Source organism: Panicum virgatum, chromosome 6N (assembly GCF_016808335.1).
Source record: "Panicum virgatum strain AP13 chromosome 6N, P.virgatum_v5, whole genome shotgun sequence".
Classification (NCBI taxonomy): domain Eukaryota; kingdom Viridiplantae; phylum Streptophyta; class Magnoliopsida; order Poales; family Poaceae; genus Panicum; species Panicum virgatum.
The window spans coordinates 34,248,219-34,264,554 of NC_053150.1; the positions used below are offsets into that span (position 1 = coordinate 34,248,219).

The following is a 16,336-nucleotide window of genomic DNA, read 5'->3' on the forward strand; positions in this document are numbered from 1 at the left end:
AAAGACTTACTCGAGGACGAGCAAGGTTTAAGCATGGGGGGAATGTTGACGCTCCTTAAGTATCCATTTTATCCCCTGTTTAACTTTGATAATGGCATGAATTTAATATCAAAATCACTAACCATCCTAACCTCAGCCCAATTATTGGTCGTTTTCGTGTTTGCACATATATTTTGGAGGTACTTCGTTTTTTCAGGTTTTTGACCAATTTTGGAGCATGAAATGACGAGGCCCACGATCACGCGACGACACGAAGAAAGACGAAGGCGAAAGCCCGAACAAAGGACCGAAAGCCATGATGATTAGAGGCCCGTTCGTGCACATCCACCCTCTAATGAAGCCCAAAGGACAAAGCCCACAAGATAAGATCAAGATACTTCGGGGCTAAGCATAGCAAAGAGAGATTTAAGGAAGGATTTTCCATCCTATCCGTTATCTTCGATGAAATCTCGAAGATAACGACGTCTAATGGGGTGCAATCGTGAAAGGCATAAACTCTAGAATACTCCAGGAAACTTGGGGAGAAAGGAGGACACGAGGCGGCGAAGAAATGGGCCAGGCCGGCCGGCCTGGGTCCATTGGGCCAGCCGGCCCAGCCCCTTTTTGAGGCGGTTCCGCCTCCCCTTTGACCTAGGGTTTCCTGAGGCTATTTAAAGTCCCCTCCCCAAGGTTCACGCAGAGATCAATTCGGGAGACGATGCCAAGGAGCAGAGAAGATATAGGGACACCTCTCGGAGAGCCGAGGGTCGTGCTAGTTGTCTAGGGGCTTCCCTAGACGACGTGGGAACCTTGAAAGGAAGACCACGTCGGAGTTCTGGAGCTAGGATCATCAAGATCAAGGTAGGTCCCCGGTTGTGATCTTGTGATGTACAATGATTCATGGTGAAGTTATTTGTGATTCCGAATGTTTAGCGACCATGTTCTCTCTTTCGATTTCGTTCTTTTCTTTGGGTTTGCTTCATCCTAGATCTATTATTGAGATAGATCGCTTAGCATGATCTTGTAGTCATGGTGGCTAGAGGTTCATGGCGGAACTACCAAAGGGGTTTCGACTTGCTTCAGGGTACTTTCGTCCAAAGGGGCGGCGTCGTGACAGGGCATTGCCACTGAGTAGGTGGGGTATTGAGGGATCGGATTGGAGATTTTGAGTTTAAATATGCTTTCATTGAGATTCACATCTATCTTACTTCACTACATCTAGCTGGAACTACAACATATGCATGATCTAGGTGATCTAGATTAGTTATCTCTAACTTTCTCTTGCTACCTTCGGTGTTTGTCATTTTTAGTAGATTAGATTCGTTTTTCACCATCTCAACACAAAGGAATCTCTATGCTAGTAGATTGTTTCTTGTATCTTTAGTTCCGTGGATTGATAAACCCTGGGGGAATACTCTAAGAGAAAAGCTACACGAACCGTGCGCTTGCGGTATACAAATCGGGGGCGCTAAGGAGCGTCAACATGGGCCATAGTTGTGAAGCCTGCCCGTAAGTTTGGCATCAAGGGTCTTGCTCTGAGAAGAGCTCCTTTGTAAGTTCCTTAGAACTTGTGGCTTTAGGATCTGCTTTTGTGACTAGTAGTTTTTAACTATTTTGTCTTTTCAGTGATGCAGTCCTGGAGGGGAACGTGGATGCTGAGGACAGCTCGGCCTCCAAATCGGCGCTGGAGAAGCCTCCAAACACTCCTGATATGAGTGCCCAAGATGCGGAGGCCATGGTTGATTCCATGCTTCTGGATTCTCCATTGCCAAATTCTGAAAGGGGCAATGAGAAGGTCCCGGAGGATGGCGGAAGCGACAAACTTCCGGAGGAGGGAGAAGGCGTGAAGCTTCCTGAGGGAGGCGACAAGGATCGGCCCGAGGAGACCCCTGCAGGTAAGCTTGTGCCACCTTGTAAGAAAGGTATCTCTTTACTGCTCTTAATTTGATTAAGTAGCATATTTTTCCTCTAGATTCCCAGAATACAGGGAATACTGTAGGAAAGATTGAAGATGTGCCCAAAAGGGCTGTTTCTGAGGTGCTGGCGAGTACTTCCCAGGTCACATCGGGAAGTGGCTTGTCGCGTGAGAAGGTGGAGCTTGCTGTCAAGCTGCTGGAGGTAAGTAGTCGAATAACTCGAGTATTTTGTCACAGATCGAGTAGTATAATGATCTTTTTATTTTTGTAGGAAGTGCTGGGATGGGAGGGTGGCCAGTCCTAGGATGAGGCAGAGTTGAATGCTCTGAAGGAGAGGGTTAAGATGGTCTCATCCGAGAAGTCCGCTCTCGAGGGGAAGCTTAGAAAGCTCTCCCAGTCCAAGAAAGGTTAGTCTTTAGTATTTGCTATGCATTCGACTTGCAGATCTGCTTGGTGTTTATAAGACTTTCTTTCAATCGAGTACGCATCTTGTGCAGAATCTTTAAAGATTCAGGAAAGCTTGGTACTGGATCTAAAGATTCTTATGTACCGAAATGCAGATGAAATAGAGAAGCTCAATAAGATCAAGGAGGACTCCAATCGGGAGGCAGCATCGATTCTACAGCAGCTCAAGACCTTGTCAGAGTCCCGAGACTCGATGCAGCGGGAGCTCGTGGAGCTGAGGGGAGTCAGGGATGCTGCCCTAGAGGTAGCAGAGGCCATGGACATCCTAGAAAGGGACAGAGATGAACCGCTCACGCTGGAGGGGAGACTTCATAAGGTGCCTGGGGCCTTTGAGAGGGTTGTCTCCAACATCACCCGGCAGTACGTTGGTCACGTACTCGGGCTTGTGAAGTCTTACTGGCCATCTACTCATTTGGACGCTCTTGGGAATGGAGCCAAAGCTGATTGCACGGACGATCAGTTCCATCAGTATTTGGCAGAAACTTTCACTGTGGCCGACCAGATTGTAGAGTCCTTGAGCAAGTCTGAGACTCCTTGATCTTTTTGTTGTAATTGGTTTGGCATGAGGGCCACAAGTATTTTGAACAAATGTTGAATATTTGTGTAATGCCAAGTAATCATTTTTAGGATTGTGGAATCCTTTGCTGTGTCGAGTAGTTGTACTCAAAGATCCTGAGTGTAGGTAGCATCACGCCCACTCAGTTATAATAGTAGATACAAGGAATTGTATCCGTCGGTGCATTGAGACGCAAAGTATTCTCAAATAGGATCGAGTTTGTATGATTCTAAATCAAAGCTGTAGTGCTGACCGGTTAGGATTGAATACCGTAGTATTAACCAAGTGGGAATAGCACTATAAGGATGAAAAAAGTCATAGCTTAGTGTAGATTTCCTTTTCTAAAGGAAATGCTTTTTTTTTTGCGTGAAGCTCATATGGACTTTGTTGTCCAATCGGGGGGAAAACTCTTACCAAGTGTTTAGGAGCTAAAGGATGTTCTTTGATAGATAGGAGGACAAGTAGCTCTCGACAACTACTCAGAACGCTAAGGGAAAACAGGGCTTCTTTTTGTATCTCAAGCAAGCGAGTAGCACTCGTCAAGTACTCGAGGCAAAAAAGATTCTGTAATGAAGGTTCCCATAGTAGACTGAGCAAGTGGGAAACTTATGTCCACCTATTTTAGAGTATCAAGAACTTATCTATACTCCTTGAAGGACTTTCGTAGTTGACCATTTAGGATAGACCTTGTTTGGTCACCCAAGTAGCGTACAACTATTGCGAAAATATCCCAAACTATTCGATCATATCGAGTAGTATGTCCTACGAACTGGATTGATTTCTAGAATAGGACTGTTAGGATTGAACTTTGTCAAGTTAATCCAAGACGTAAATATTCTAGAAATATCCCAAACTTACTCAAGCAGGGCGAGTAAGGTGTTCTACCTGAGGAATGGAGTAACTCTAGGGCAAGTCTATTAGGTACGAACCCCGTCGAGTTGCCCAAGACGAAAATGCCAAAATAGTATCCAAAACCTACTCGAGCCGGCGAGTAGGGTGTCCTTTAACCAAGGGCTAGAGTAATCCTTAAGACAGAACTGTTAGGTATGAACCACGTCGGGCTATCCAAGACGTAAATGTCAGAAAGATATCCAAAACTTACTCGAGCGGGGCGAGTAAGGTGTCCTTTTAACCAAGGACTGGAGTAATCCTTAAGATAGAACTTTTAGGTACGAACCCCGTTGGGTTGCCCAAGACGTAAATGTCAGAAAGATATCCAAAACTTACTCGAGCGGGGCGAGTAAGGTGTCCTTTTAACCAAGGACTGGAGTAATCCTTAAGACAGAACTGTTAGGTACGAACCCCGTCGGGTTGCCCATGATGTAAATGTCAAAGGGATATCCATGACTTACTCGAGCGGGGCGAGTAAGGTGTCCTTAACATGGACTGTAGAAACTTTTAGGACAGAACTGTTAGGTACGAACCCCGTCAGGTTGCCCAAGACATAAATGTCAGAAAAGCACTCGAGTGTAAACCATAAAAACTACTCGATAGTTGCTCCATATGTTGAGCGTGGCTTTTGAGATGAGATATTGGTCATATGAGTGAAAACCAAGTAGTCGATTTATGGGAAAAATCAACTTTTATTTGGATTTGTCAAAATTACAAATATTGTAAAGTGACAGACTCTGACTCTTAAGACCTACCCCTTGCCTGTTGGACGTGAGCAATGGTTTACATGACTCAAGGGCCTTGCGGAGTGAATCACACTGAAAGATTATGTGGGAGCTCTTTGGGTGGATGAAGCACTTGTGTAGCAGTACTTTGTTGATCCTGTTTTCGCCCTGAGACGATTCTCCTTGATGCAGGGTGCGCGGTTTACCCTGAGAACGAGTACCGATGGTTGCCGGCTTGTGCTTCTTGAAAGATGCGGAAGCTTTTGGTGGGATACGATAATTGGAGGAAGGGCTGTAAGCCTCGACTTCCTAGCGCTCCTTTCTTCTTGAGATGATGACGTTGTGCGCGTCGCGGCCATGATCACGTTGCGAAGGTCGCAGTTGGAGTAGTCGTAGTTGTCGCCCTACTGTTCCTGCTGGCTGTTAGCGAGGCGCTGGCACCTAAATGCCCTTTTCTGGTTGAGCAGGCGATGACATTCGTAGAGATCTTCCGGTGGAAGCTTCTCTTCCAGTTGGACAGTAACAGTCACTGCTGGAGGAGGAGCAGGCAGATCTTGCTTGGTAGTAGCTTGGGGCTCTGTGATTGTGGGAGGAGTAGTTTCCATGTTGTCGGAAAGGTACTCGTCGAAATCATCAGAATTGTAGTCGTCGAGGTTGAGATGCTCCGTGGAATCGCCCTCAGGTTCCGGAACTTCGGAGATGTGAACCATGAGGATTTCATGACAAAGATCTTGAACTTCCTGGTCTTGTTTGCTTGAGGATGGGTCTAGAGGGGTGCTCTGGTGGTAAGGCAGATCCATTGGCTGCGAGCCAGAAGTGTTGGGATCTTTGTCTTCGTTAGGCGCACTGTCCGTCCTTCGGGCGTCGCATATATGACTAGGTTAGCGAGAGAGTCCTGATCGGACTTGGAGTTTTTAGCCGAGTTGGACTCGACTTTCTTGATGTACTGGATTAGTTTATCCAGCTCGTTCTCCGAGTTGGAAGAGTACTCGGATTCGGAATCGGTTAGTCCACCGATTTTAGAGTATGTGTGCTTTGGGTGAGCGAGAAGTGGGATGCCCATCTCTACACGAAGAGCATTCTCGTTCATCCAGTGTAGCCATGATTGGGTGATGGTCAGCCCTTCAGGCTCCTTAATCCAGGGTTTGTCAAAAATTGAGTCACTGGATTGTTCTGGAGCCTTGGCTTTTCCCTTTTTAAGTTTGGCCATCTCCCGGAGAGCGTCAACATGCTCGGGTGGGTTGGACATAGCGTCCATGAACAAGTCGACGTTGTCGGACCAATCCTCGAGATCATCGAATGGCTCAAGTTTCTCGAGGTCATTCATGAAGCGATCAAAATCCTGATCGAACAAGGACTCGACTGGTTTTGGAGTCTGAATGTGAGCGGGTTTCGGTGAAAGGCTCTGAGGTATCCTGGAGATAGACGGTCCCATCCGAACAAGCCGGGGGTTTGTCTCACCAGATCCCCCGCAGATTCCTCCTCCTGTTTTCTGCTCCTTGTTTTGCAAGGTGCTTTCGGCTAACATGATACAGTCGATGAGTTTGGAATCCACTCAATCGATCCCTGAGAGTATATCGCCCGACCTTTTCTGCGATGGGTTCAACACTTCTGGGTTCTATGATTTAGGTGTGCCAGGAGCAGTTTCTGCAAGTTTGATGTAGCCCTCAATTGATCGTGAGACACAGTTTACTCCATCGAGTAATTCAGAGTTTTTGACCTTAGGGCGTTTGATCGTCTTGAGATGAGTCAAGTATTTTCCCAGAGTTCTGGAAAAGTGAGGTTTTTCGGAATCCGAGTTTGTGTCGAACTCGACCGAACCGAGAGTTCGGGTTGGAGTTGGCATGATTTTTGGGTTATCCGAGTTGAGTTCGGTTGGAACTCTTTTTTCGTCGAGATCCGTGGACTCGCGGATGTCAGCGGTTTGGGAGCTGGTTTTTGGTTTGGGCAAATTGGACGTGACAATGTGGCTGGAGAAGCCGCCCGATCCGTTATCCGTGCATGCCCAGGAACCAAAAACGAGGGTTGTGCCTTCCGGCACCTTGTTGGCGTTGCTTGATCCGGCCATCGAATTCGCTGATGAACTCGCCGAATCCCCTACCTGGCGCGCCAGCTGTCAGTGTTTGCCGCCAAGCCTGCTCAGGGATACCCTTAGCAGTAGGGTTTGTAGGTAGGGATCGACTGCTCTGGAACTCGATGGTAGAAGGAACACAAAGATTTAGACAGGTTCGGGCCGCGAGTTTGCGTAATACCCTACGTCCTGTGTGGTTTGTATTGCCTTAGGTGTTGATAATTGTTTGGAGGGGGTCCCTGCCCACCCTTATATATGCGGGGGGACAGGGTTACATGGAAAATCCTATCCGAGCACAGTTGGAGTCCAACTACAACACAATCGGGTAGTTTCCTTTGTACTGCAGCTAGTTCTACGCCTATGCGAGTAGTTACAAAAGAGGTAAGGTACATCCATGAGATACCTTACTCTAGAATATTCTATGCCTATAAGCAGTCCCGCAGCCCCGGGTCTGACACCTGGACCCTCCGGTTGTCCGAGTCGCCTGTCAACTCCTCGTAGAGATCTATTTGTAATTACATATAAAAACAAGGTGCAAAGTGAAAGAACGCACAAATATACTCAAATAAGATCCAAATCACGACAAATCCTACTCTAATGTGTAATTCATGATTTTAGAAGAATTAAGGAACTGGTTTCATGATTATCAAAGGTCCGGTTAATTTATTATAAATTTTCTAGTATTGAATCATTTTCTGAATTTAATGATTGATTATCGAAAAAATGAAAACATAGCAGTGACTCGTGGCAGCCTCTGGGCGTGCCACGTGTACGGATGATGTCAGCATGACATCATCATGACGTCACCACGGGGTTAGTCCTCGGATGACGGCAGTAGTGGGCCCTACTGTCATCACCGTTGACTTGGTCAACAATCGAGGGTCAAAGGTCAAAAGGGTCAACATGGGGCCCGTGGTCAGTGGGCCCTACTAGCCAGTCACACCTAGTGGCTGAGTGGTGGGACTCATGCATTTGGTCGGGTCTATGGCTCTGTGAGCCCTCGTGTCTGTCACACAGTGCCACCGACAGGTGGGACCCACGGGTCAGGATGCTTAAGTAAAACAGGAAAAGGTTGGCTGTGCTCTAGGGTTAGTTGGGCCAAAGCAGTGATTCGGCCCAACTCGGCTCCGTGAGTTAGCAGGTCAGTGCAGGGCTCGGGTTAGACTTGCAAACAAGCTGCTCGGCAATTTCGGCTCAAACAGGTTGTGTTCTCGTAGCGATTAATCTCGGCCATCTTCTCTTCTCCTTTATCTATCTTTCTACTGCTCTCTGTTCTCCTTCCATGTATTCCATTTCCTTCTTCTCCCTCTGCACTCTGGTTCCCGGGCGTCAACGCTTCTACTGTCTCTGGCGAGCAGTTCCACCGGATAGCTCCTTCTATTCTCTTCTCTCTTGCAAAGCTAGCCCACATGTCAGCTTCTCCGTCTCACCTATAAGTGGGTCCCATGGGACATCACACACTCTCTCTCTCTCTCTCCTTCCATTCGTCCATTCCTCTCTGACAGGATTGGCCCGGGTGTCGGCCCAAGGTGGGATTTGGTGTGGCGACCAGATCCGGTGCGGGGTCATCTGTGTCAACAGGCGGTGGTTGCGTGTGTCAGGGCACTGGTGCTCACCAGGTATTTGACCGAATGCCCAAAGGGGCTCGGTTTGGCACTCGGCGCAGCCTCTTGGTAGCGACAGGCTCGAATATGTTCACGCGAGCGGCATGTTCAGGGTCACCACGGCAGCGAGCTTGGGCATGGCGAGGCACGGTCTCGCGCAGTGCAGGGCTCGCACGTGGGTTCAGGTGGTGTGTGCGGTCACCGCGCAGGGTTAAGGATAGGGTGACGAGTTCGGTTCGGCTTCGCCAAGGCATAGCCTTGCGCTAGTCCGGACTGGGCACGAATGCGTGCGCAGACACCTGGAAAGCTAGGGTCGCGACATGGTCAGCAGCTTGGAACAAGAGTGAGATGAGGCAAGACATGGCTCTGGTGCGCATTCGCGCGCGGAGGACGGGTGTTCCCAGTCCACGGCGGCGAGACAGTGAGGGCAGTTTAGGGTTTTTGGGTCGGCAAGGCAGGGTCACAGTGAACAAACGGGCTCGGTTCGAGAGAAGGAAAGGTAACGGCGGAGCGGAGGTCCGGCGGCGTGGCGAGTCGACGGTGACAGGTTTTGAACATGGAACAATGTTTTTACTAATGGAATTATTGTTCCAACAACAAAAAAATTTGTTCCAGCACAAAAAGAATTGTTCCACCATATGTGATGGTTTAACTGCCAGTTACACATGTAACTCCTAATATTTGCCCTCAAGCACCACTGTGCGGTGCATCACCGCTAGGGTCCGAAGCCGCATGCGCATGACGCATCATCGAGGCGCGAAGATATATGAAGCATACGAAGGTACGAGACGAGTGAAGGTGCCAATCGATTCTCTTGCTGGAGTTTGCTAAAAGTACATGAGTCGTGCTTTTGTTCTTAGATGGAATGCTTAAATTCTTTCAGGATTTGTGAATGTCGTCAATATAATATAATATATTTTCCACCTGCCCATTTTCATAAGAAACTGGCATCTATATTGACTCTGACTAGCAAAAGTGACGGTAGTGGCAACCATGTGAAGGAAATTTACATGTAGTACGTGACATGGAAGGCACATAGTTTCTGCAATATACTCTAGACTTGTTGCAATATATTTTCATTCCAGACTTGATAATAAATAATGTAGCTTGCTCCGGTAAAGAGCATAATGTGCGGGAATGTCCATCTGGCACCAAATCCACAGTTATTACAATCATGAGACAGTTCTACAAGACATACACAATCCATATAGACGCCTAAAGTACACAACAATATGTTTCAAGACCAGAAAATTAATTCATATTACAAGCACAGTAGGAATCATATGTTCTGCAACATTGGTGCAATGCACACCATATATATGAGCATGTTCGTTTACCTGCAATCTTTGGTGGCTTTGCCAGCTAGGTGCTGCTTGATGCTCGAAGCTCATCACTTTGCTTTTGAGGAACTGATACTGGATGGATAAAATCTTTAAGGTTTTCATCCTCACTTATAAGTTTTTGCACAAATTTGAGCTCCTTGTTTACCTCAATTTTGATATTTTCATTGTATGACGTAATCACCAGATCAGTGAGCTCTGAAAGTGCTTTGTCTTCTATCACGAGGTCCGTCAAATCTTTCAAATCTGAGAGGGTCAGCTTTTTTAGATTTTTGAATTCACCGCAGCTGAAAGCAAGTTTGTTATCTTTGTATGAATCTTCTTCCAGTATCAGTTTCGCGAGCAGTGGCAGCTTCCCAACAGTGCGTATGAAGTCTTGTGAAACTTTTGTTCTCTTCAATGATAGAAAGGTCAGGTTGGGAACACAGAAATCGCCCTTTGGCTCGTCCAACTCGCCACATAATGCCATTGCTCGAATTCTCCTCTGGGAACGGCTGGTGAAGACCACGTACGGGATATTGCTAGCATCTATAACCAGTTTCTCTAGGTATTCGAGGAGTTTAGGATTTTCTATAACCTTGCATAGAGCATCGACATTTCCTCTTCCACTTGAAATATCAGAAAGATATAAGGACTGAAGGTGAACCATTCCCTCGAAGGTCTTTCCATCCCATCCAGCATACTTCCTTTCAGGTCGTATTGTTTCCAGTGTCCGCAGGAATTTCAACTGCCCTACCTTCTTTGGCAAGAATAGGCCACACTACCGGAGACCTCGAGTTCGCCGTGTGCCCGAGGCACACAGCGAAGACTTCGCCGACGGTGGCCGACGGCAGCCACGGGACGGCAAAGACCTTGTTCGCTGTGTGCCAAATGTCGGGCACACGGCAAACCTATTCGCCGTATGTATATATAGTCACACGGCGAAAAAAGCGAGCAGACGCCGTCACGGCCAGCTGACGGCGTCGGCGGCTCTTCGCCGGGTGCCTGTGCCGTGGACACACGGCAAACCTACAGGCTTCGCCGTGTGCCCGAGCGGCAGGCACACGGTGAAGGATGATCACTTTGCCGTGTGCTGTGTTTTGGCTCACGGCAAAGTATGCTTCCAGGCCGGCCCATACGGTTACTTTGCCGTGTGCCATGGCCACGGCACATGGCAAAGTGACCGAAGGTACCCTATTTTTTTGTTTTTTTAGGATTAAAGGACCACACTCCAACATATATTAATACATATATCACAAACAACATGAAAGGCATTATATATGACAACAAACATCATAAGTGCAATACAAAGCTGCTAATTCACAAGTTTAATACAAAGTACAAGTCCAATGCAAATCCACAAGTCCGATGAAAAGTTTACAAGTCCATAAGTGCACAGATAAACAAGTTTATGGCTGCGGTAGGTCGTCGAACGGTGGTGGGACGCTGAACTGAGGTGGGAACAACTGGTGTGGGGGTATTGTCGGTGAGATGCCCGGCAACATTTCTGATGTATTCGATGCCGCCAATAGATTCTGCAAAAAATGTAAGACAAGCAAATTCTCAAGTTATAATTCATGAGAGGAGCTTAAAGATCCAACCGATGTAGAGAGGTAGTAGCACACTACGATCAAGCAAGCAAATTCATCCGAAAGGGAAACAGGTCGATCATGTAACACACTAGATCCAAAACGAAATCAGCCTTTTTCCAAGAATATAACTTGGTTAACGATGTAAGTCACAATCTCTAAGTCTAAAGTTCTCTAAGTATCTAATACTTCAAAAGAAACTAAAGGGTTTTTAAGATACTCACCGGAGGAGTAGTAGGAGCAGGAGCCATAGGGAATTGCATGGCTGGGATGGGATTACCCATTTGGACAGAAAGACCTCGAATGTAGTTGTACATCTGGGCCATCTCAGCCGCCTGCTTCTGCTCGTTCTCTTGTCGTATCCTCCTCTCTTCGGCCAGTGCCGCCTCGTACGCCGCCTGTTGCGCTTGCATTTGGTTCTACAATAGTTCATGACAATGTTACAATGCAAAGCAAATATATGTACAAAACAAAAGAACTATGAATAAATAAGAAATAACCTGAAGTTCCTGCACTTGGAGCTGCGATGCGGACAGCCGTGTCTACAAGGCCATCGCCAATGTAGTAGCGCCCATGTTTCTTGCCTCCTCCCACCCTCATAATGACTTCTCCTGGGTCCTCGGTTCCCAGTCTGGCACATGGACCTGTCTTCCCATCTCTGTGTACGCCTGGATACGACTGTGGACGGACGGGTTGCTGTACGCCGAGGGCGGGTCGTCAGGGTTGTAGGTGACGTTGGATGTTGCCTTGCCCTTGCGGGCCAGAGCCTATCCCACGAACGGGGTGCACTCCTGGCCTTCATGTGAGGACAACTGCGAAAAAAGAAGTTGATTACAAATTATGCTGAATTGAATGTTAGATTAGAGAAATGAGTCTGTGTAGTGTGTACCCATCTAGCCCTGTACTCGTCATTGTTGAGGCTGCCTTGACGGTGCGCTGGACCTGGCATCAGCAATCGCCGCTGCCGGCCAGCGTCGTGCAAAGCCTGCCACTCGGGGTCGAACCACTTGTCCACTATGCGCTCCCAGCACACGGTGTCATTACGACACCACCACGCAGGAACATACACATGATCAAATGCATGACATGTAAGAAGAGAGACATTTAACGATGTTTTTCATCTTATAATAAATTTGAACTTACCTGCAAATATTGCTCTCGGGCCAGCTTCAAATCCCTCGCCTCAGTCTTCCCGATCTTCTGCTTTAGGAAATGTGCACAATAGTTGATGACACACTGGACTTGCGCCTCATAATGCATGTCCTTCACGAGTTTAATGCATCAATTGTGAGCCACAATCGCCGCCCGCTCCTCGTATCCCTCGTCACACCTGTAAAAATCCTGCATATAAAGACGATGGATCATGTCATTATTAACAAAATGTTCAATGAATGTGATGTGTTGACCATTTTTTGCCGGGGAAAACTTACCCAGAGCTCGCCCTTTACCCGCTCCGCCTTGTTCTAAAAGGCTCTGCCACTCCGATCCAACTGATCGTTGTTGGCGGCGATGTAGTGGTCCCACGTCCAGGCGATGTAGTGGTCCACCCTTCCCTTGACCCTTGCCTCGCCCCAACCCGAAACTCCTATCGGAGCCCTCACCAGCATCCGAGTGTGGCATCATTCTTCTGTACAGTGAGGCGACCGATCGTTGAAGTCCGCCGCTCGACATCTTTCTTCAATCACCTGCAATTAAAAATAGTAAACTAATCAGCACATATATACAAAACGATCTTATAAAGAGAAAGAAAATAAATGCGACATAATTAGAAAGTAACATTAATAAATCAATTAGTACGGATCATACATATATTAGAAATAATCATCTTCATCGGGATTAGCTGGATCATATGTCTCATCATCACTATCACGCAAGTCGAGAAGTTCAAGCCCGTGCTCTAACGGTGGAATTTCATCCTCATTGTCATTGCCTAATTGTATTTGCTCAAGTAATTCTAGGTCCTTCGCATTACGAACCTCCTCACCAGCGTCCTCATCATCAACCATTTCATCATCGTGTACTTCCATTTCGATCACTCCGGTTAAGTCTATCTCAAAATGTCCTTCAAGCCCATCTTCTTGAATGATTTCCATGTCATATGTGTTTGGGTCTATGTTGTAATCCTCATTATTTGGAATAGTTACTTTATCGTGTGGTGATACCTTGTACACAACGTTCCAACCCATAAGGCGATCGTCAGTTTTGCACGGCTATGGGACAGCGCTGCGCGCAGGGGCGGCGGCGGGGCGGGGCGTCCGACGCGACGGTAGGGAGCGAGTGAGCGAGAGAGAGCTGAGAGAGAGAGAGAGCGAGAGTGGGCCCAATAGCTAATAAGTGCGCGGGAGTTCGCCATGTGTCCTATCTAGGACACACGGCAAAGATTTTTTTCTTTTTTTTTTCAAATTCATCTTTGTCGTGTGCCACAGATCTTAGCACACGGCAAACATATAAACTTCGCCGTGTGCCTAAACTTGAACACACGTCAAATACTGGAAAATGAATTTCTGTTATTTCATGTAGTCAACTAATTTGTTTTTAAAACATGTTTCACTAAATTTAATGAAATGTATATTGAAAAATATTACCAAACTCTCTAAACATTGCATATGAAATGCTTCTTTGAAAAATTTTCATTATTTTATGCATATATAGCTCAATTTCATTATTTTGACCTAAATTCTAATATTACTAAAAAATTCAAAAAATGGCAAACAAGTCCAAAAAATTGCCATAATTGAACATGAACTACTTCATGTGGTTTATTGTCTATAGAAAAAATTTGGAACGCAAATTATAATTTGAACATCATTTCGCGTACAGACGTTACTGCAATCTTAGAAACTATATAGATCTTTTTCGGAGAAACTCAAGTTTGTTAAGCAGCGTTTGTCAAAAAAATGAGAAATGCAATCAAAATTTTACCATAGCCTCCTTGCATGATATTATGACCGCTTGACAAATTTCATAATTTTCAGACTACGTTTCGATTTTATGGAATTTATAAAACTCTAAGGCACAAGTTCGATTGTTAGTAAGTTCGTAGCATTTTGTTTATTTTGCCTTGTGCCAAGGTAGTGGCACACGGCAAACTTTAATGTTTGCCGTGTGCCTCCATGTGGCACACGGCAAAGAGATCGATTCGCCGTGTGTCTAACGGGGGCACATGACAAAATATGACGGCGTCGACCGGCCGTAATCATCGGGCCACGTGGCGCTATGTTTGCCGTGTGCCTCCATGTGGCACACGGCAAAGAGATCGATTCGCCGTGTGCCTAACGGAGGCACACGGCAAAATATGACAGCGTTGACCAGCCGTGAACGTCGGGCCACGTGGCGCTATCTTTGCCGTGTGCCGGTCTGTGGCACACGGCAAAGAAATCGGTTGGCCGTGTGCTGAGGTTAGGGCACACGGCGAAGTCTCCTTTCGCCGTGTGCTTTATTTTGGTCGTGTGTTCTGTATTTGGCCCACGGCAAAGGCTCTCTTCGCCGTGTGCCCGATGATTTGTGCACAGCGAACTCTTAGGCACACGGCGAATTACCGGTTTCCCGTAGTGCCAGTTCCAAACACATGCCGCAGCGTCTTAATGTTCCAAAATGATTGCGGGAGCTTACGAACCATTGTCCCCCGAACATCCAATGTCTCAAGATCTTTAAGTTCCCCAATTGCTGGTGGGATAAATTTCAACGAACAGTGGGTGATGCCAAGGTATTGTAGGTGTGGCACATTACTGATTGTTTCTGGCAACTGCTCTCCAATCTCGACACCTTGTAGGTTGATTACACGGAGGAACCTGGATTTTTGTAACATCCATCTTATGTGCTCGTGGCGGTTGGTCCTTCCCCTTTTTAGCATGGCCCCTTGTCCCCAGCAATGAAGCATGCCCCCCGCACTTGTCATGTCACCCTCTCTTTTCTCTTCATGGAAACTAGACATGATAGATCGTAGTCTGGGCAGAGGGTTAGCCAATGCAGCATATTTATCTGTATAGTTCTGAAGAGAGAGGCGACGTGTAGTTGTCAATGAAGGGGTATCATCACCACTATGGATGTCTACAAAGTTGGCCTCTTTTGCTTCAAGCTGCAAAAACGCGTGAACCTTATGGTGCACAGCCACAAATTCTTCGCCACTGAAGGAATCTCTCTTCAGGACCTTAACAAGGTTCCTAGCAACCAAATCCTTCAAGTAGATTCTTCCCATTTTCTCCTTTGTCTTCCCATCTTCTGGTCTTAGGAACCCTTCTGCCATCCACATGCATACCAACTTGCGAGCTTGGATAGGTGTGTTCATGGGCAATAAAGCAAAGTAGAGGAAGCATGATTTTACTTCATGTGGCAGATCATCGAAGCACATGGTGAGTATGACGTCTAGACGTTTTGATTGCCCTGATAGCTTGGACTCTAGGCGCTTCAACACCAACTCCCACTCATTTGGATATTCCTTGGTTTGGAAAAGGCCACATAGAAGGACGACCGCAAGTGGAAGGCCTCCTGTCATGTCATGTAGTGGATAAGCATACCCTGTGATCTTCTCTTTCATGTCTTTTCTGGGTTTTATATGTTTTCCTTCACCATTTGTCTCCGCACCAGTTTTGCCTCCCGGATTTCCTTCTTCACCATTCATCTCCATACTAGTTTTGTCTCCAGGATTTCCTTCTTCACTAGTATTCATCTCTGCACTAGGTTTGTCTGCAGGATTTACTTCTTTACGTTTTCCTTCCTTTCCCTTGGGTGCCCAGTGCTGCAGGAAGAGTTGCACGGTTTCTTTTCTGCCAAAAGGTTTTAATGAAATCCAGTTACTCTCTGGAACATCATGTGGTCTCTCCTGTGAACCTTGCATGATGCGAATAACCCTGCTACCTTTGCCATTCTTTGGCAAGTCAGACCAAAGGGTTATCCAATCAGTGTTGCTAACCTCGCCATCAATCACCAACAAGAACTTCTTTTATTTTAAGATATCTTGTACTTTCTTCTCAATACCTTCGTCTCGCCAGCTCCAAGGAGTACTATTGCTCTCCAGTTGATGATAGATTATTTGTAGGATGTTGGACACGCTAAAGAATGGTGGGAAGCTTACCCAAATTAGTTTCTCAAAAAGTGTGTGTGTTTTCGGCCTTTCATATACTTCTCGAACTAGAGTTGCCTTTCCCACACCACGTTTTCCGGTCACATAAATCACTTCAAGTTCCTTTGAGTCATTATCGAGAACTCCTGAAGCGAGTGG

At 46.6% G+C, this 16,336-nt stretch overlaps 1 protein-coding gene across 1 annotated transcript; it reads right to left on the reverse strand.

The window, feature by feature from the left end:
* Positions 1–14,650: 14,650 nt before the first annotated feature.
* LOC120678089 (putative disease resistance RPP13-like protein 2) lies at positions 14,651–15,952 on the reverse strand. Its single transcript, XM_039959251.1, has one exon. The coding sequence runs from the start codon at positions 15,950–15,952 to the stop codon at positions 14,651–14,653; it is 1,302 nt and encodes a 433-aa protein (XP_039815185.1).
* Between the last annotated feature and the right edge of the window lie 384 nt (positions 15,953–16,336).